This window comes from Cololabis saira, chromosome 1, assembly GCF_033807715.1.
Source record: "Cololabis saira isolate AMF1-May2022 chromosome 1, fColSai1.1, whole genome shotgun sequence".
Lineage (NCBI taxonomy): Eukaryota > Metazoa > Chordata > Actinopteri > Beloniformes > Belonidae > Cololabis > Cololabis saira.
In genome coordinates this window covers 21,227,385-21,246,855 of record NC_084587.1, presented here as the reverse complement: position 1 = coordinate 21,246,855, position 19,471 = coordinate 21,227,385, and the positions used below count along the sequence as shown (strand labels likewise).

Here is a 19,471-nt window from a genome sequence, read left to right as displayed (position 1 = left end):
CTCTTCCGAAGAGCTCAGGCCATGGCTTTAGAGAGACAGCAAGCTTAGGACAGTCCGTGGGGATGGAGAGAGTGATCGTGTCAGAGAACAATAAAAGTGCAGGAAGTAATTGGTTACGTTGGATGAGATGAGTGCGGGGGAACGAGTAAAATCCAAAAAGGATATATACAGTGCATATATAGATATATACTGTAACGTTGCCCTACCTCTTGCCCCATGCCTGTACTTTATCACACCGCATCAAAACATAGCTTTTTTCCCTTGAGTGGCTTTCCTTTTTATCTGCTCCCTAGCTTCCCACGGCAGGCCGCATCCACCCATAATCTGCTGCCGTTTCATGTCTGGAGCACTGTAGAGAAGGATAAAGGACTCGTTCGAGTGAAGATCAATGAGGATGTGTACATAGCATATGTACATCAGGACAGTCAGATTCCTTTTTCTCTTTTCAAGGTGCCATCTGTTCTAATATTAAAGAATATCATACAAAGGCGTACCGGGGAGCCAAGCAGGGTGCCCAAGAGTTTTAATAATTGACATTACACTGAAATATGGTGTGTGTGGTGCGATTCCTGTCATCCACGGCATAAACAACATCTACTTTTTGTTGCCGAACCACCTCTCTGTGGATCAAACATAGGCACAATGAAAACAGTAAACATGTTGCATTATACATTTGTCAAAAACACATTTGGCTGTGCGTCACAAGTACCTTGTTATTTAAGTCAGTGCCAAGTGCCTCTTTGCCTGCAGAAATCAAAGCAGATTGATGTATTGGCAGGAATAGTTGGGGTGTGAAACTGTGTCAGTGAAGTAAGGAAACCCACCAGTGGCTGTTTGCTATTCACACCACAGCTGGCTGATGAAATCTGCAAGGACTAATTGTGCAGCAGTTGGAAGCTTAAGAAATTCTCAGATTGCGCTCCGACTGTTCTTTGTACTCTCCACCCGCCTTCCCACCCAAGTGGCATCCACTCGAACCAAACAAAGGGAATTCAAAAGCGAAACAGAGAAGCCTTGGGACACACGCAACACAAACAGAAGAACACAAACCATCGATGGACCCTGAAGTTCGAACCCGACCTCCTCTAACTCCTGCAAGAACCTGCGGAATGAAGAATGATCAGAAAGTAGGATCGAAAAAGAAAAAAAAGTTGGGACAAGGTAGAGCGATACAGATGGAGGAGAGAAATGACACAGAGTTGATTTTGTTGGAGTGAATTAAAGTGGAAGGGAGAAAAACTTTGCATTTGATCAAAGTGGCTCCCACAGGAAATCTGTCTTAATGAGAGCTATACAAGAAAAGAAGGGAGGAAAGACAAGGAGAATGAAAGAGAGGAAAAGGAGGGTATGGCACGCCATCCCTACGTAGAAAAGAATGAGATGAATCATGTACGGCGCCTAGTGGAAGAAATGCGTGTGTATATTGGGTGGGGTGGGGGTCTGGTTGAAGGGTGTTTTCAAGATCGTTTTAACATCTTCACTGTGGGAGCATCAGAGGCAAGGCCAGGTTAATTAAACCCAAGGGAGAACCAGCTGAGGGGGCCCGCATTTGAATATGTCACAGAAATAGCACAAGTGTGTCAGCCAAGGCCGGATGGCGGAGCTTGGCGAGCAAATATGTTGACTATGCATTACACGCTAAGAGGAAAAGACAGAAATAAAAACTGTCAGACAGCGTGGGGCGGGGGCTCTGGGATAATTTGCGTGGCAGTAATGTTTTGCTCTTTTTTTTTTTTCCCCTTACCCAGTGTGCCACCAGATTTCAGAGTTGTTAACGTTTGTCATTAGCCGCATTTCGCTGGAGGACAGTGACTGGGAAAAAAAAAGACCGGAGAAATTTATATGGGACAAATATTGACAATAGCTGGCCCCTGGGTATTGGAGAAGAAGAAAAGATGCAAACTATGTTAATGAATGGTAATTAACCACTAGGGTTCGTCTCTCCTGAATCCCAGCTAAATTGGTCCCCGAGTTGCAGCTAGAGACAGTCCTGGTCTAATCCTTTATTATAAAAAGATAAAGGAAAACGACATCATTAGCATATATTTGAGAAGGGAGGGGGGGGATTAAAAAGTGGAATTATTTCTTTTTAATTCCTGAATGAAGGATTCCTCACACCACTGTTAATTATACATAATAAAAAGAAATGGGGAAGTAATGAAAAGGAGAAAAAAAAGCCAAGAAAGGTAAAGAAGTAAAAAAAAAAAAAATTAGCGTGGGGTCTCTTGTGTAGGATGCAAACTCAAGGATAGAGGAGACTGCGATCTTTTATTATTCAAAATGAATAATAAGAGAGGTTGGAGAAAGGAAAGGGATAAAAGGGAAGTAGCTGTCCTCTAACACACCACTGCTCTGTATGTGTGCCCATCCAGACTCTTATTAATGATGTCAACAGCAGGGGTCACTTGTTACAGACAGGAACCATGCCAACAGGCAGCTGTCAATCAGGAGATAGGTGGAAGAACCCTGCGGTCCAGCAGAGCCCTCTCAGTCCCCATCACACACCGACATTCCTTTAATCTCTTACAGCAGGAAAAAAAAGAAGAAAAAAAAGAAAAGGAGAACATTGAGACAAGTGATAATAATAAATCAGTCTTGGAGGAGCGGAGTGCGAGCAGGAAGAGTTTTATTTACAAATTAAGACAAGGTTTATGGAAGCAAAGTATTCACTGATATTTAACATAATTAACCGATAAATTATCTGGAGAAACCATGAAAAATAGATGCATCCATAAACAAATCTGTTAAAAATACATCCTCACAGAGCATTTGATGAATGAATCAAAGCAGGCTTTAAAAGATATACAAGAACTCTGCGGTTTGCTAAGTGGATCTAATGTCTTTAAATATTTTCCTGTGATCTATTTTACACACTCCGAGTATCGACTTGACCTGATAATTCAAGTCCCCGGACCCACTGACTCTTAAAGGTTTAAAAAAAAAAAAAAATTACAGGTAGTAAAAGAAAGTAAAAAAAGTAGAAAAAAATGTAACTTAAGCTTTAGTGTAAGCTTTCGCCTCAACATCCTGGCTCTGCATTGAGAACGGCGGAGAAGGCTGCACTGTAAATTAGTTTGGCACTAAAGGGCCCCGTCTGATAGACATAGTGGAGTGAGCACTAACACAGATGTCGAGGGCTCATTTACAAAAGCTGGGGTGCTGTGTTGAGGCCAGTGGCCCAGAGTGAGTCGACAGCGCTTTTCTCACAAATATTGGTTCTGCTGCCCCGGCTCAGCTTGGCTCAGCCCAGCTCCCACTGAGTAGGAACTAGGTGGGGAAAGAAGAGGGGAAAGGGGGGGGAGAGAGAGAGAGGATGACAGTTTTCCCAGCCTCAGCCCAGGGAGTCAGGTTTTTTCGCTGACTGGTGTTGTGAGCGCGGCCAGCTCTTCTGTCAGCACTTTCCTCTCCTTCATCTTCACGCGCACAGCCTCCATTAGTTGGCCAGCAGAGGGAATCTGCAGGGGAGGGGAACGATGGAAAAAGGGTGGGGGTAGTTTTATAAAGGGGTTGGAGAAAATGAGGAAAACAAATGCACTGCCGTTAAAAAAAAAAAAAAGTCAAAGTTTTGACACCTGGCACCTTTTCAGAAAGCCTGTTTGCTGTTTTGTGAAACGAGAGGAACCCAGATAGGGCCTGAGGACTTGTGAAGTTTCTGAGGGACTATCAGTTGAATGTTTTGAAAAAGTCATTCACAATGGAAGCTGTTTCAGAGCCACATTTTACAGTTTAATATTTCTAAGCCTAAATGTTTGATTAGTGATGATGCACATTTCCTGACTATTAATCAAAAATGCACATTTTATTCTTGCACCACACGTCCATTTCTATAATTGAACTCATCTGTCCAACCTAAAAGTGGAACGTTCCCATTTGTCTCCAATTTTACACTGGAATTGTGTAAGAAAGGGAGAAAACTGGAGGAAAAATGGCAGAACCTAAAAACTGTTTTAATATACTAAAGAACAAACAACTAAACTGCCTCGAGACAGAGCTCGAAATTTTTTTTTTTATCTATTGTTTAACTACAGAAAAATCGCAGCCATTAACTTGATTTTTTTTTTTGGGAGCCGAGGACACACCACGCTTTCCCTGGAAGTTTGAGCCGATCACTTTTTAGCAGAAGTGCCTAAAGGCATCATTTGCATCACTGGGAACATTTAACATGGTCGTCTGTTGTGTGAATTACTGGATGGTTTCAAAACTGGGAAGAAAGACGGGCTACAACTCATGTACACACAATCATACATGATCACAAGGGTCACGCATCTAAGAATTTCCTGTGTGTACTCGGTTGTTATGGAAACAGTGGAGAGTTGTAAATAAAAGGATGCAGGTCTTTATTCAGAGCTCTGGCTAATTTGGTTTTTCTTCAAATTCATACAAGGACTTTGTGGTCATTAATTCACTTTATCAAAGGCCACCGCTCATACTGCATCACCTATAAATATTCCCTTTAAATTACACGCTACCTTTTGAAAATGCTTTTCTGGAGCAAGGGAAACACGTTTACCGAATGATTCCTGAGTCATATTGCATCAAGTAATGCAGGAGACACGTTTTAAAGCAACACATTATTATAAAGCATAATTGATGAATTTGTGTTGTCTTTAGAGAGAGAACCTGAGAAACCAACACTTTACTCCCACACACGAGCACATGGAGTTCCCCTGCCCCCTGACACCTTCTCTTCTTCATTAAAGGTAACAGGAGCTAGCAACAAGGCTGTGTGTCCTGGGAAGTAAGTGTGAAAGTGTGTGTGAATGTGTGCTGGCACATGTTTGCAGTTGGGAGTCGGCTCCAGCAGCACCGGATGCATCAAAAGCACAGAGCTATTCCTCAGAGAACCAATACAGTGAAGTAACTGCTGAGACATCTCCCTCTGCCTCTCCCCTCCAGGGAGGATTCACTCTCGTGTCTCTCACACACACACACACACACACACACACACACACTCATATACTGTAGGCACACACACACATACACACATTTATTAATCAGCTAATTGCACTTAGAGCCACTAACTATGCAAACAAACCCACTAAAAGAGAGACACAGCCACAACACAGGGCTCTGTGGGACAGCAAAGTGGGAGACTGGATCATTAAAAGTCCTGATAAGGGAATACCAGTAAACAACACCAACAGGTAAACATGGTCTAGATAAACCTAACACGTTTAGATTTTCAGCAAAAACTGATGTTAACGTGATGAAAAAAATGCAATGTACACATGTACATTTTTTTTTTTTTGAATACTTCTGGAGATTATATCAGGGCATAAGTGGAAAAATGCAAGAAAAAGCATCAATTAAGACAGTTTAACCCCTAAAACTGGAGAGGGCCCCTTCAATCCCTATGCGAAAGACAACAAACAAACAAAAGTGTAAAAAAAAAAAAAAGCACATATACAGTATCATCAAAATATTTCATATGCAATACCATTTTTGGTCTTATTAGGTATTCTGCTATATTTGATTCTCCTCATGTGATTTGCTATTTCGATCTGCAGATCCTTCATGTGTGATCAACCACATGCTCACAAACAGGACAAGCATGACTATCATCCCTTTCATCTGGCTGCTACATTGGCTGAGGTCTGATACCCTGTAGGAGGGCTGGAGGTAAGCTCTGATGCAGCTGCTCTTCGGGATCCCTTGGGCTGCTTAAGGCAGTGTTAAGAACTGGCACTAATGTTATGCTACAGTTGATTTAGCTGGGCTCCTGTCCCCTTTGGCTGAACTATCACCAGAACCAGTGCTAAGCAACAGAACCACTGTTTTGCAGGAGACCCTGTCCCCCTTGGCAACACAAAAATAGCTACTGTAGCATTAGGCCATGCTAACTCACATCCATTACTATTCAACAGGCCCTGCAGAGCAGACCTTTTTCTCTAGGTATGATTTCATAAGCATCTTTCAGAAGTGAACTGATGTGTAAAGTCACAGACACTGACAAGTGTATATGTGTAAGTGAGTATGTGTGTGCACACAAGAAGACGGCTTGCAAGCAAAAGGTGTTTTTAGGAGCCAATTAAATGACACCGCCATTCTTTAGCCTGGGGCACACCTGAAGGCAAGGAGCAGCTCAAAGTTGTAGCACTTCAGTGACCATTGTGTGGCAGTGGCATTACACACAAGACATTTTCTTTTTTTTTCCCTTCTTTAAACATAAAAGATCGATCATTCCAGCTCTATTGTCCTAACCCTCCGAATAGGTTGGCACAATTATTTCCAAGGGCCCAATTTGTAAATCACTGTTGACCTTCTGTCAGGCAGCTGGATATCTAAACGAGGAGGGAGGGGAAATCACAGAGCATAAAAGAGATATAAGAGGGCACATCTGTTTCTTATCATCAAATGGTGTCTCTCTGCGGTTATTCTCTCGTTAGAAACAAATGCGTGAACATTTAGGACCAGTGGAAATCCAACAGGACCGGGGGGTATGTAACTTTTACAACAGAACTTTGAAACAGTTTGTATTTTTGCAGTTACAAAGCAGGAGATGCGCTGTTGCGCCACAATGACCCTAAAAAAGAACTAAGTTGTATGATGAGAGTGGTTTAGTGTTTAGTGCCAGTGGATACGTGCAATAAATCTGTGTCCCTTGATAGTGAGGGCTCCTCAATCTAGGCCACTAGTCAAGGTGAGGAAGGAGAAGTTATGGTAGTTTATCACAGAGGAGGAAAACCAGTTCTTTGATCTCTGATCCTCTCACTTTTGTTTGAAAATCAAATTTATTAAACAGGGGAATAACAACAACAACATGATAAGTAGATTTAAAAAAAGCACAAAGGCACCACAGTAAAAAATCTTGCATTTGATTATCTCCAATAATTAATATGTCACATTAGCAAAGAGGGGCTCAGGTAAGAAATTCACAAAAGCACCGAGAAGCCTATTCTCTTGCTCTTCTTTGTAATTACCTCCCCCTGCAGCAAAGACGATCCCTCTCTTTCTCTCCCCTTTAAGCCACTGGGGACTGATATGAAAGGGAATTGGACACCTGGGGCCACAAATACCGTAATTAAAAACCTCTCGTTTTCTTGATACGTTGTTTGGAAACATCATTTCAATGTGCAACCTGCATTTGTTAGGGATCTGACCTAAATACACTCAAGATTAAACAGAAAAGCACCGGGTCTTTGTTTCAGGTTCCTAGTCATTAGGTGAGAAAATGAGGTGATTCAGGCATGATAAGGGTGTAAATATAGAAAAGTGCTATCCATATAAAAGAGATGCAACCTCTGGGTGGAATTCAGTGATGAAGAATATCAAAACTTAGCAGCCTAGTCCACTGGTCAAGGTAAAGTACTGGGATGTACTCAACAAAAGTGGCTGTGCAGGCCGAAAACTGTCACAACACAATAAGTCTAAGCGTCTTTAAACACTTGTTAAGTGAAATTAGCAAATTGACCTGTGTATTTAAAGGGGACATCCATCATTCTTTCTCTTTCTACGTTTATGAAGGGGTCGCTGTGTTCCTGTCGCTACATTTGAGTTCAGTAAAATCAGACTGTTGAAGCTTCCTAAAGAATGATGAAAAAAAAAACAAGAAAAAAAAAAGATTTTCATTTGGTCTTTTAACCACAAGCAACCTCATGTTATAAAATTAGGTTATGTGCTGAACTGTAGTCGTCAAAATAGCTGCTGTTTGAATTTATTTGAAATGGAAGCTGCACAAGCCAAAAAAATCTCTATGCACTCTGGTATCATTAAAAACGTAACGCCCAATTCTCCAGGGAACTCCCTCTGGTCCCCATCACTGATCCAATGACATATTTATAAAACAAAGGCTCAGCTCAAGTCCCCTCAACATACATACAAACATACTTACAGAGATAAAAAAAGAGTGGCTGATTTAATTAGCTCAATCATTAAGTGAGGCTTAATTAGTCACTTTACTTCAGAGAGAAGTGTGCGACTCAGAGCTGTTCCTTGTCATTACAGGGGCATAATGAGCCACACAGCACAATACAGTACTCCTCACCCCCAGAGCACCAACAACAGAGAAGTTTCTCGGCACGTTTGAACTGTGAGGAAACATAGCTGCTGATGTGTTGAAAACCAAGAGGTGGCATGAATACAATATACTATGTAACTGTTTACCATTGTAGAAATGAAACACCTCAACCCCTCCCTGAAGTCTGAAATTACCAGAATAATTCAGCCTCGGAGAGCATCCATAAATGCCTTTGAAGTTTTATAACACACGCGGTCCAGATTGGTCCAAGCCTGTCTCTACCACTCTTAATGTAAGGTTTACCTGCTTGTTACAGCTCCGAGGCTGATAAGAAGTGATGCTTGTACGTCTCCCCGGGGTGTGATTGTGAGGTAAATATTAGCAGGCCCTCAGCGCCACCCAACACCAGTAAACCAAACCGCTGTCCTCTCATAAAGAAATCGACACAGTCAATGACTTTTTAAATGTTATTATGCTGTCATGAGGCTGCAGGTAGGTATGTGTGTACAAAATGAGTGTGAAAAATTATCTTGAGGGAACGCGTGTTTGTGTGCATGTACACATACTCGTCCTGCTCATTATTGGCCAGCAGCAGAAGCCAGTCATTTCCCTGTCTTCATAAAGACTTGGCCCATTAAATTCTACCTCCAGTCAATAATTAGGACTCCACAAATAAACCAAAGGCAATTAAATCAATGCTTCCCCGGGCTGGTACTTGGATCCCATTGCCCACATGGACACTCCATCTTCACTGCTGGCCTTATTCATGGTAGGTTGCGGTGGAGCCAAACAGTGCACCCCCTTGCCAGCTCATGATTATTAGGTAGCACTGTCCCTTGATCGCGGCTATGGACTGCTCCTTATCGCGGCTCTCTCCTGAGAGGCATAGGCTTTGATTTCATTAACTCACCGGTGGAGTTGTGGGTAGAGGAAATGAATGCAATGTTTCATTTCATTTTGAGTGGACATGTGGGGAAGTGGTGGGGGGCTTTGCAAATCTACGGCCCTTCTTAGACATTAAAGGAGCAGTAAAGCAGCAAATAAGCACTTACATACACTACTTCTACATCTGTAATGGCTAGAAATGTTGACGTCTCTGTTTCTTGTTATGTTGACACGGAGCAGAACGTGACAGTGATTGAATACAAGAGTTTGGACAATGAGGCGAGCATGCGCATAGATACCTCTTTGGAGCCCTTTCACATCAGCAACTTCACACACACGCACGCGCGCGCAGGAACTGATGGGCTTTGCCATTGACGGGGCCACTGAGATAATAAAGTGCTGTCCCACTGGCAGCTCCATTAGACACTGACAGTGACAGGATGAGGCTGTCGCGAGTACGTACGTGCACACAAAAATATCTACACATACCCAGACATACACACACACACATGCGCGCACAGATGGACATATCCTCATCCCCTTTCAGTGACAGGCCAGTCAGTTAAGGACATGGATCTCTCTCATCTTCCCCTTTCACAGTATCTATTTCTGTCTCTGTGTCTTTTTATCTGAGAAGTGTGTGTGAGTGCAGCCCTCGGTGTGATCATATCACTATCAAGAAAGTGTGTCATTAGTGTCATGGGCAAGGTGACAGGCTGGACCATTAAACTTCACAGATGTTCTGCTTGGCGAACCATTCATAAGCTGTGACAGAGACCTGACAAACTACGGGGTATCATGTGAGGGTCCGGGAATGTTATGTTTTAAGTTAATTGTGGCTTCTCAGGATCATCCTGCACGAGCGACTGGCACAATTCCTGGGCAGTCTTATGAGCTGCACTTGATTTACTAGGAAACCGTAAAAATGATTTTCAATGGGATTTGTTCTGGTCTGTAATATGTCCCACAAAACACTCAAATATTCTATAAAAACACAAGCACAGAGAGAGCTTGGCATCCACTTGATATGACAGTACCATTTTAAAAACTAGAGTGTGTAAAGAGAGGAAGGAAACTGCAAAACAGCGAGGAGAAAATGTATATAAATAAATAAACAAAAAACAGAACAAGATGGACTTGAAAGGGGATAGAAAAAGTCTGATACAGTGAAGGGGGGGTGACTGCGGTGGTCCCAGCGGTCCCCACAGGGACCTGGGGGCAAGTCTCAGCCTTGTCATACTTGGCTCTTCTCCTCCTCCACTCTGTGCACCAGCTCCAGCCCCCCTCTCCACCACCCCTGTTCTGCCCACGGAAAACGTCGATAGCAGGCTGCCGGTGCCGAGGTCTCTGGTGGACACTAGCTCATTCTCCCGGCATCGACAGGCCCGCCAAATCAATATTTAGTTCCCCACTAACAAGCTGCCTCGGGGTCTGAGCCAGAGAAGGAGGGAGAGAAAGACAGGAATGCGGGACAGTGGAGGATGGCAGAGAAAGAGAGAGAGAAAGAGAGACAGAGCAGGGACTGAGAGCTGTCCAGCTAGAAGGGAAAAACATGGATTCAGTGGAGTGCTGTGTGCATGTGTGTGTGTGTGCACGCTAGTGTGGGAGGGGGAGAGGAAGGTGGAAAGGTCAGAAGAAGATCTGGGGAACAAGAGAACAGCGTCTGGTGTGTGTCGTGGTGCGGAGGCGACGCATGAGTGCCTGCAGCAGCTGCTGACATGAGCGCAGACAAGACACACATACACACTCAACACTCTCAATCATACATGTATCACAGCAAGCAGACGTTGACAGTGCTGGAGTAAAGCTCCAGCAGAGCCCTCACAGATGAGTGGCTGAGTGCACACAAAGGCTCCAACAGAGCAAATGCACTTGCTTTTCTTTGTTATATCTTTTGCATCATTTCTGAACACGAAGCAGAATCAATGGGGTGGGAACTAGAAATTCCTCTTGATTTACTGTATTTGCGTGTGACTGTTGTCGGAGTTTTTTTCGACACACAAGATGGATAAAGCAGTTGATCTGCTCAACAGCACCCTTCATTTAAATAAATAATAAAACAGACTAAAGTACGTAATAATAATCCTTACATTGTAGATAGGTGGCATAAGGATACCTAAAACTGAGGGGACATTTTAAATAAACTCATAAATCTGTCTCTTTCATTAATAAACCCCAACAATGATCAGTTTGTAACAAATTAATAAAAACATAATTCAAGTTAAAAAGTAAATACTTTTGCTGGAAAATGTCTCAATTTTCTTTCTGATAAGTTCATCTCTCATCAGGTTAAAATTGCATTAATACACATTAGTATACCTTAATTCCTGAGATATGTCCTCAGGAATTAAGGCAACAAAGAATGTTTACAGTATTAGCTAAAAGTTGCAAAGTACTGACACACATAAAGATGAGAATATCAGTCTAACATTGCTACAGGGTGGCCAGCCTGACCTTCTGCTTGAGGATGAGGTTCAGGTGTTCGAGCCACTCCTGGTCTCTTGTACTTCCAACGGAGGCACATGTTGTCTGCAAGAACAACAAAAATATACATCGATGTAGTTTAAGAAAAAGGGAGACCAAAAAAATACGTACAATGACAAGAAAAAATATAATGACATTTAGAGAGAATGTCTTCTCAGAGGAATATTAGCATCTTGCATGTTTCCAGAGAAAACATTACTTGACTAAACTATTACACTAAACTATTTGGGTTTTTTGCTGCTTGAGGCCAGAAATGTAGCATCACACTTGGCAGGACCTTGAAGAAGCTCTGTAGAGCGTCAGTGGCTAGGTATGTCAGTATGGTTTTGCATACTACTCTTCTACTAAGACCTTAAAGAGAGGCAGCCTTGTTGCTGCTAATGAACAGGTTGACGCATGACCATGCACACCTCAGCACTTATATATTACCTCTTCACTTCAAACCCCATGTTCTGCCACAGGAAATTATGTGACGCACCTCTTACTGCCTCAAACTGACACAAGATGGCCAGGAGGGGAGAAGTGTGGAAGAGGTGATTAGCTCTCACTTTAATATATGCATGATCCAACTTTTATTCAGTTGTTCAACTTTCATATGTTTTAACTTTGGTGTGGTTTTCAAGGTGTCAGTAGCTGGGAACAGTATTACATTTAACAAACAATTGACAAACCATGGTTTGTCAGTTGATAGAAATGCTTGAGGTATTATTGTTCGTGTAGTTGATTCAAGTGACAGCATTATGTGGGCTTCTGTTTGAGGGGAAATGGTCTGCTTTTGTCATTTCTAAATCTTTGATGATAGCAGTTTTACTCTAGAATACTGACCATATAAGCAGTGTGGGACAATAAATGCTCTAAAGGTCACTGTAATGGACTTTAGGCTTCAGGCTATCTATCTAATTCCCTTTTGGCGCTTTTGCATTAGTCTCACTTCTCCCCGGTTCTACCCGCTATGGCCCCGTTTTGCGCTTTCGCACTAGGGCTGAGACGAGTAAAGCCGCTCCAAGTCGGTACTTTTTTCTGTAACCATTTCAGCCAGGTTCTTAGCGGGCTGAGAAGGGACTATTTCTGAGGTCACCACCCTCCTCGCCACTGATTGGTCGGGGGGCGGGGACGTCACCACCCTCCTCGCCACTGATTGGTCGGGGGGCGGGGACGTCACCACCCTCCGCGCCTCTGATTGGTCGGGGGGCGGGGCCGTCAGACGTTTGAATCAGGAAGCGGGAGTCAGAGCGAGGCGACCCGCGGCTCGCGGCGATTTTATTATAAAGCACAAAACGTCTGTTTGGTGATCCAACTCTGAGGTGCAGATGTTCATAAACCTGGTGGCTGTCGAGAAAAAATTAAAAAAGCGATGTAGACGGGCTGTTTTACTCTCAGCCGCTCCGGCTCCAGCTGATTTCTGATCAGCGCTGACATGAACAAAGGTGTTGCGCAATCGAGTACGTCACAGCAGCTTCACCCAAACCTGCCCGCTTCTCCCCTGGCAGTGCGAAAACACAGAGTGGAACCGTGTAAAGCCGCGCCGAGCCGAGTCGGGCCAAGTAAGTCCTAGTGCAAAAGCGGCTTTTGTCTACCAGTTAAGTTAAGGCCTAATTGTCACCATATAATTTGAGCCTTGATTATTTTCTCTATTGATTTTTCAAATGTTGTCAAAAGATTTAAGAAGATTTTTTATTTATTTATTTTTTTTTTTTTACATTGTTTCATCAACTCATTGGGATTTGCAGGCATTTCTGTATACAGAGTTCTCCTAAGGGTGCCACGGTGCCTCACAACAAGAAGGTTCCCGGTTCGACTCCCGGGCCCAGTGGGAGTCTTTCTGTGTGGAGTTTGCATGTTCTCCCTGTGCTTGTGTGGGTTCCCTCCGGGTACTCAGGCTTTCTCCCACAGTCCAAAATCATGCGTCGTAGGTTAATTGACGATTCTAAATTGGCCATGAGTGTGTATGCATGGTTGTTTGTCTGTACAGTATATGTGGCCCTCGCCTGTAATGAGCTGCGATTGGCTCCAGCAGACCCCCTGACCCTGCAAAGGATCAAACAGGTATAGAAAGTGGATGGATGGATGGATGGAGTTCTCTTAAGGTCCCAGTAAAGCCAGGATGAAGTCTGGACTTATTTTATTTTTTCGTCCATTCTGTTTTTATTTAAATGTGTGCTCATATCATTATTGTGACTGCAAGGTCTCCAGACCGCATGGTTGCAAAACAAGCCCAAATCATTAGTTCTCCACCACTGTGCTTGACACCAAGTAAGAGGTATTCATGTTTATATCCTGAGTTAGTTTTTTTTGTTAAACATGTATTTAGCCTGGTTTAATCTTTAATAAGGATCAGATTATTCATATTTTTCCCACACCCTGATATGTAAAACCTAAGAGTAAAGTTAGAGGAACGTGTGTGGTGAAAAAGTAAACCGAGACCGTTTCACTTTTGTGGTTGCTGCATTGAAATCCCTTGTAAAGTGAGAAACAATGGTTCGTCAAAGACTGTATGTGCATATGAGGTAGCATGCCTGTCCACCCAGGGCAGATATATAACAAACAAATGACCCTCCATTTAACATTAGGATGCAAAACAAACTGGTCTGGCAATTATAGCCTTATTACATCTAGATCATTAACTCCACAACAAGTCACCCAGGGAATCTGGAGCTGCTCAAACCTTCTGGGTACTCTGTTCCACACTTTAGAAATATAGAGGCAAATAACAAGAATGCAGCATGATCCACGTGAGCATTACACTGAAGAAGGGTGGAATAGGTATTTTCAGCACATTTACAAACTTGATTTGGATTTGTGTAGTTACATGTTATTAACTTTGTGTATTGTGTGTGGTGGTGCAGCTCTAAGTGTCTTATTTTAAAATGCTTTAAATATAAATTAGTCTCCAGTGTTTTCACTCACTTTTTTGACTAAAAACTGTCAATATATGAACAAACATTGTATATAGTACTTTGTTTGAATTCTTTTTTTTCTCTTAAGATTGTTTTTATTTTTGTATTCTTATTCTTACTTGCATAGCTGCTGATTGTCGTGTTCTTCCACAGAACTTGTCTCTTATATCTTAAAAGTAGCACAAATGGCCATGCCATGGGTACATTATATGTAATAAAATTCCTTTTAAGAAAAGTTTTATTTTTTTTTAGGGTGCACAAAAACCAAAGAACTAAAACCTATGTTTTTGAGGAAAGAAGACGCATAGCCTTTGGAAAATATGGTGGTGCTCATTACATGAAGGTCACCCATTCCCCACGTGAAACCATTATGGGAATAATTCTAATTTGAATAAACCTGAAATTCAAAAATTCATTGATTTCAGAACCATTTGGAAGTGCGTGAACATGCTGAGAACAGCTGAGAACATCTGCAAATTCTGTCAATTTAAATGTGGTGTTCTGTTATATGAAAGAACAGTTATTAAAGTTAAGCTACAAGCTCTTTGTATTACAAAAGTAATTTTTAGACTGCAGGTAAGCATACGGGCACTTTAAGGCATAATCTGTCAAAGTTAAGCATTTGTGAAGCATTTTGAATCACGTTGTTGTTGAATTGTGCAATATAAACTTGTCTTGCTTTCATTGCTGGTTTAATTTGTTTTGACTCATAAGATATTCGAAAGTGTTCCAAAGCAAGTCTTTTTTTTTTTTTTTTTTTTTTAAACAAAACTTTTTATAGACCTTCTGTGAAAGGAATTTGGCCTTGGACTTTTATTTCAATTCTTCATTAACTGCCAATGGGAAAATTAATTGTTGCAGTAGTCATGATTTAAGTGTAGCACATTTTAATTCTCCACTCCTATGATCAAGCACTTTCTGGCATTGTTGAGGAAAGTGCTATAGAAATAGTTTTAATATTATTTTTATTAAAAATGTCAAAAGTGAGTATTGGTAAGTATTAAATGTAATTTCTCCTAACCTGGGACATTACCACATACACACAAGTTTGTTGACTTTTGAGGAGCTCTTTAACTTAATGGATTTATATTTCCTTTACATACAGTAAAGTTCCATCACTCACATTTATCCCTAAATTAATAATAATAATAATAATAATAATAATAATAATAATAATAATAATAATAACAATAATAATAATAATAATAATAATGATGACGATTAAAATTAAACAAATAAAACATTATGTAAGTTCAGTCAAAATGGCCAGAACAGATAAACATACTCATGTTAGGACACCAAGAAGCTCCTCATTAACCATCATTATTTTGACAAGGCATGCAATTGGTGAGAAGATGAGTGTGATCTTACCAAAAGAAGTTTTATCTCTGATAAGAGAGACTTTTTGTCAAATGAGAAACTGTTCCCCCGTCATCTACTGGGTGGAGCTGAGCAGCAGAGGGCTAGAATTGGTTTCAAGTGTGAGTAAGTGCTTGGTGTGCTCTCTCTCATCTTGTGATAGATGGTAGGAAGTCCCCGGGGATGAGAGGCTGATTGTAACATGGTTGCTAATTGATGACATGGCTGGGAATGATATATGGTTTACAGAGAGCCCACCAAATTGGAAAAAGAGTTTGAACCACTTTTGCGAGAGTTCAATACCAAAAGATTTTTTCAATTTAATGAATTCCTTTGTCTGAAAGGAAAATATTTTACTCAACCATTGCCATAACCCGTGCCATATTAAATACTGTATTACACTGATGTGCACTGCAGGTGTTGAAGAGGGCTTGATCAACTACAGACTGAAAACCTTGGCTTTAAATAAGTTTCAATGCTTTTCTACAGGACTGTAACTTTTCAACTTATTAGTGACATGCCTTTGTGGTTATTTCACCTTTGACAAACATGGTATCAAACTTTGCTTATTTGTCCAAATCTTTCTAGCTGTCAATAAAGGTTCAGTGAAAATCAGCAAATTCAAGGAAGGATAAATATTGTGAAGTACAGGTAAAATGACCTAAGGATAAAAAGCTCTTATTTCTTCTCTTGAGTAACAACACTAATATACAGTATTTGCTCCCTGAGGTCTGGGCTAAGCCAATGATTTAGTTTTAATTGACACAGAAGGTACCCAAAGCTATAAGATAATATTGATGTTCAAACTTCACTTCCAGTCCTAAATGCAATTACCCATCAAAAACTTTTAGGTTGCTTATAAATGTTATAACACACAAAATCTTCTCCAGGTATGTTAAGCGCTCTGGGAGTACTGTAAACAAGACATAAGTCCTAAAGTTTGCATTTCTACCAAGTGCTAAACCGCTGTGCTTTGGCCTTACCTGATCCGTCATTATGTCTTCAAGATCATTTTCTGACATATTGAGAATGGAGGCAGCAATCGACTTGGCTTTGATCATAGACTTGGCTGAGAGGCTGCTTTTTGCTGCCACAGCGCTGGCCTGCCTCAACCTCCTCCTGTTCATCAACTGCTGCTTGACCTCTTGAACGTCTAAAAGGATTTCACTGGCCAGGGTCTAAAGGGGGAGGAGAAAAGAAATAAAATAAAGAAGGGGATGATGAAATGGATATAGAAAAACAAGAGGGATAGCTATGCCTGGCAGATGAATAAATGAAATTGATCAAGCATGCGCCTGAGAGGCCTAGTACATTATGGAGGAATATTGAGTTTGACACACTCAGATTCTCTTCGGTTTTGCCTTGCGCTCCCCTGTAGGAATGTGAACCCGAGGGTTTGTTGCCCCGTCGATTGAAAGCTGAGGGAATGCAGCTTTGATATTAAACACACCCCAAGTTTTGCTAAATTCTCCACGGACAGAGAATCATGCATAAGAGAGATACAGAGAACCAATGATACATAAAATACCGACATTCATTTATTTATTTGCTTTCTGAATGTCTTCACAGTACAACAGGGCAGCATAACACTGTTAATAATTAAGCTGTAAGGGGCCGTTTCAAATGGTGCCCGAGTGGATGGTGAGGGAAGAACAGGAAAGCCCCAGACAGCACAATTGTCAGGCACTAAATGGGAGTTTGCTCTAAATACAGAGAGACAATTAAATGTTAAAACTGCCATTGTACATGGGTAAGTCAATAAAGCAACTCCCCTTTGCTTCATTTTGAGCTTATTGATCGACGCAATATTCTCCTGTATCATTCCCTTGCAAACCTACTGAAAAGCTGACCTAGGAAAGATGATAAGATGAAGGAAAGTTGGAGACAGGAAAACTTCCAGTGAACAAACAAAAGCAAACAAACAAACAAACAGACAAAAAAGCTAAAATTTGTTGTAAAGGTGCGGGTATGGTTCTGCGTCACACACACGCAGAGCACACGGCGCACCCGTGACACCGTCATGAATCGTTCAGAGTTCTCCGTCTCTCCATTTGGTCGCGGTGCAGTACCCCCCGCGGCCACTAGTTAGCGATCTTTTTCTGAATGGTTTATCCGACTTTTTCCGGTCACAGTAAATCAAAGAAATAAGGACAACTATTGTGCAAAAAACAAAAACAAAAAAAATCACATATAAACGAAGAAAAAAGCCCTGGAAGTTCACTACTGATTCAAACCGGAAACCGGAAATGCTTCGCTTTCAAACGAACCAATCACAGCCCTCTCGGTCTGCGTGTGGTCGGCGTCTCCTCGACGCGTAGTTACAATTTTCGGGAGGTGCACGTCACTGACGGCGCATGTGACGGCGTGTCCTCTGCGTGTACAAAAACCACACGCCGTAGACACGGCGTCGTTTTGACGCAGAACCATAATTCAGCCTTAAGACAGTAAAACAAAGTTTTTTTTAAACTGTTTTATGGGTTGGTATACATACACACAGTTATACATATAAACCTACAAGGTAAACAAAGATATTTCACATAACAATGAACAGTGACAAAAATCTCTGTCTCTCTCAGCTTCACAGAGCTGTACCAGTATAGAGCTTACTAGACACTGCTGAATAAATACAGTTAGTTATCCAAAGGGAATACAAGTGAAGAAGAACAATCTAGCTACAGTACAGTTAAATAATCTAGTAATAAGTGCTAAACCATAAAAATAAATATACGAAAAGAGAAGCGAAGAATGTTTAGTGCCAAAAATAACAAAGGGCAAGGCAGTCCTTTACTAAAAGTGAATGTTGAAAAGTGTGGTTAAATCTAAGTTAGATAGGTTAGGATTTTAGAGGGGTTTGGAAGATATGCGTTTTCAAGAGCTTCATAAAAGTAGAAGGGTAAGCCCTTGCTCTGAAAACTGGTAGCTTGTTCCAAAAGCAGGGGAACACAAATGAGAACTTTTTGGATTGCCTTGTGTGCAGGGATGACAGTGCTAGACAGCATTAAAAAGAGTAACGTGATGATCAGGCAGGAGTATAAGCCTGAAGGATAGAGTTTAAATAACTGGGTGCCGACCCAGAAGTCACTCTGTAAGCAACCATTACTCACTTGAACTTTATTCAAGCAGCCAAGGGTAGCCAGTGGAGCTCAGTGAGTAACGGTGTGACGTGAGCCCTATCTGGTTGGTTGAACACCAGACATGCTGCTGCATTGTAAACCATCTGTAGAGGTTTAACTGAGCCCGCCAGAAGACCCACTGGAAGAGCACAGCATTAATCGAGGTGAGAGATAACCATGACCTGAACCAAGAGTTGTGTGGCCTCTTGAAATACAGTAGGTATGGCCTGACTCTTTTGATGTTATGAAAAAAAAAGCTGTATGTTTGAGATACAGATCCCACATGGTCAGAGAAGGACCACTGGTTATTAATGATGACGCCCAGGTTTCTCATAACCTTGGCAAGACAGAGAGGTGAAGAGATGGTTCACACACGGATGTTCTGGGTAGGGTGGTTTGCTCAAAAGGGGGTTCAATCTCTGAGAGGTTTAGTTGAAGATAGTGTTCCCCTTATCCATTTGGATATTGGAGACAAGATGAGGTTTGTGCTGAGGCCGGGGGATCACAGTTGGCAGAAGTGACAGATATAGCTGGCTACCATTTGTGTAGCAAGGATAAGAAAAATCTACCGGTATGTGATATTATAACCGGCCCAGGGATTAAGTGTATGGGAAGGAGAAGAGGCCCCAGTACTGAGCCTTGGAGCACTCCTGGGGAGAGGTGATGAGGGATAGATATTCGCCTTTGATATGACACACTGAGGGAGCGCCATGGGAGATGAGATTCAAACCACAAGTATCCTTTGCTCGAAATGCCCATTTTTTAGTAGTATGAGT

At 41.7% G+C, this 19,471-nt stretch overlaps 1 protein-coding gene across 5 annotated transcripts in view; it reads right to left on the bottom strand.

Annotated features, from left to right (window-relative positions):
• Positions 1-2,656: 2,656 nt before the first annotated feature.
• Positions 2,657-19,471, bottom strand: part of cntln (centlein, centrosomal protein) — a 185,678-nt gene continuing 168,863 nt past the window's right edge. For 3 of the 5 annotated variants that reach the window (XM_061717759.1, XM_061717752.1, XM_061717744.1), the window contains 3 exons: positions 16,566-16,760; positions 11,297-11,371; positions 2,657-3,455 (listed from right to left, as the gene is read on the bottom strand). In XM_061717759.1, the coding sequence (XP_061573743.1) occupies positions 3,345-3,455; positions 11,297-11,371; positions 16,566-16,760 (381 nt within the window). In that variant the 3' untranslated portion in view covers positions 2,657-3,344. Of the gene's footprint in view, positions 3,456-11,296; positions 11,372-16,565; positions 16,761-19,471 lie in introns of those variants that run through there. The other 2 variants (XM_061717769.1, XM_061717775.1) reach the window with 2 other exon arrangements.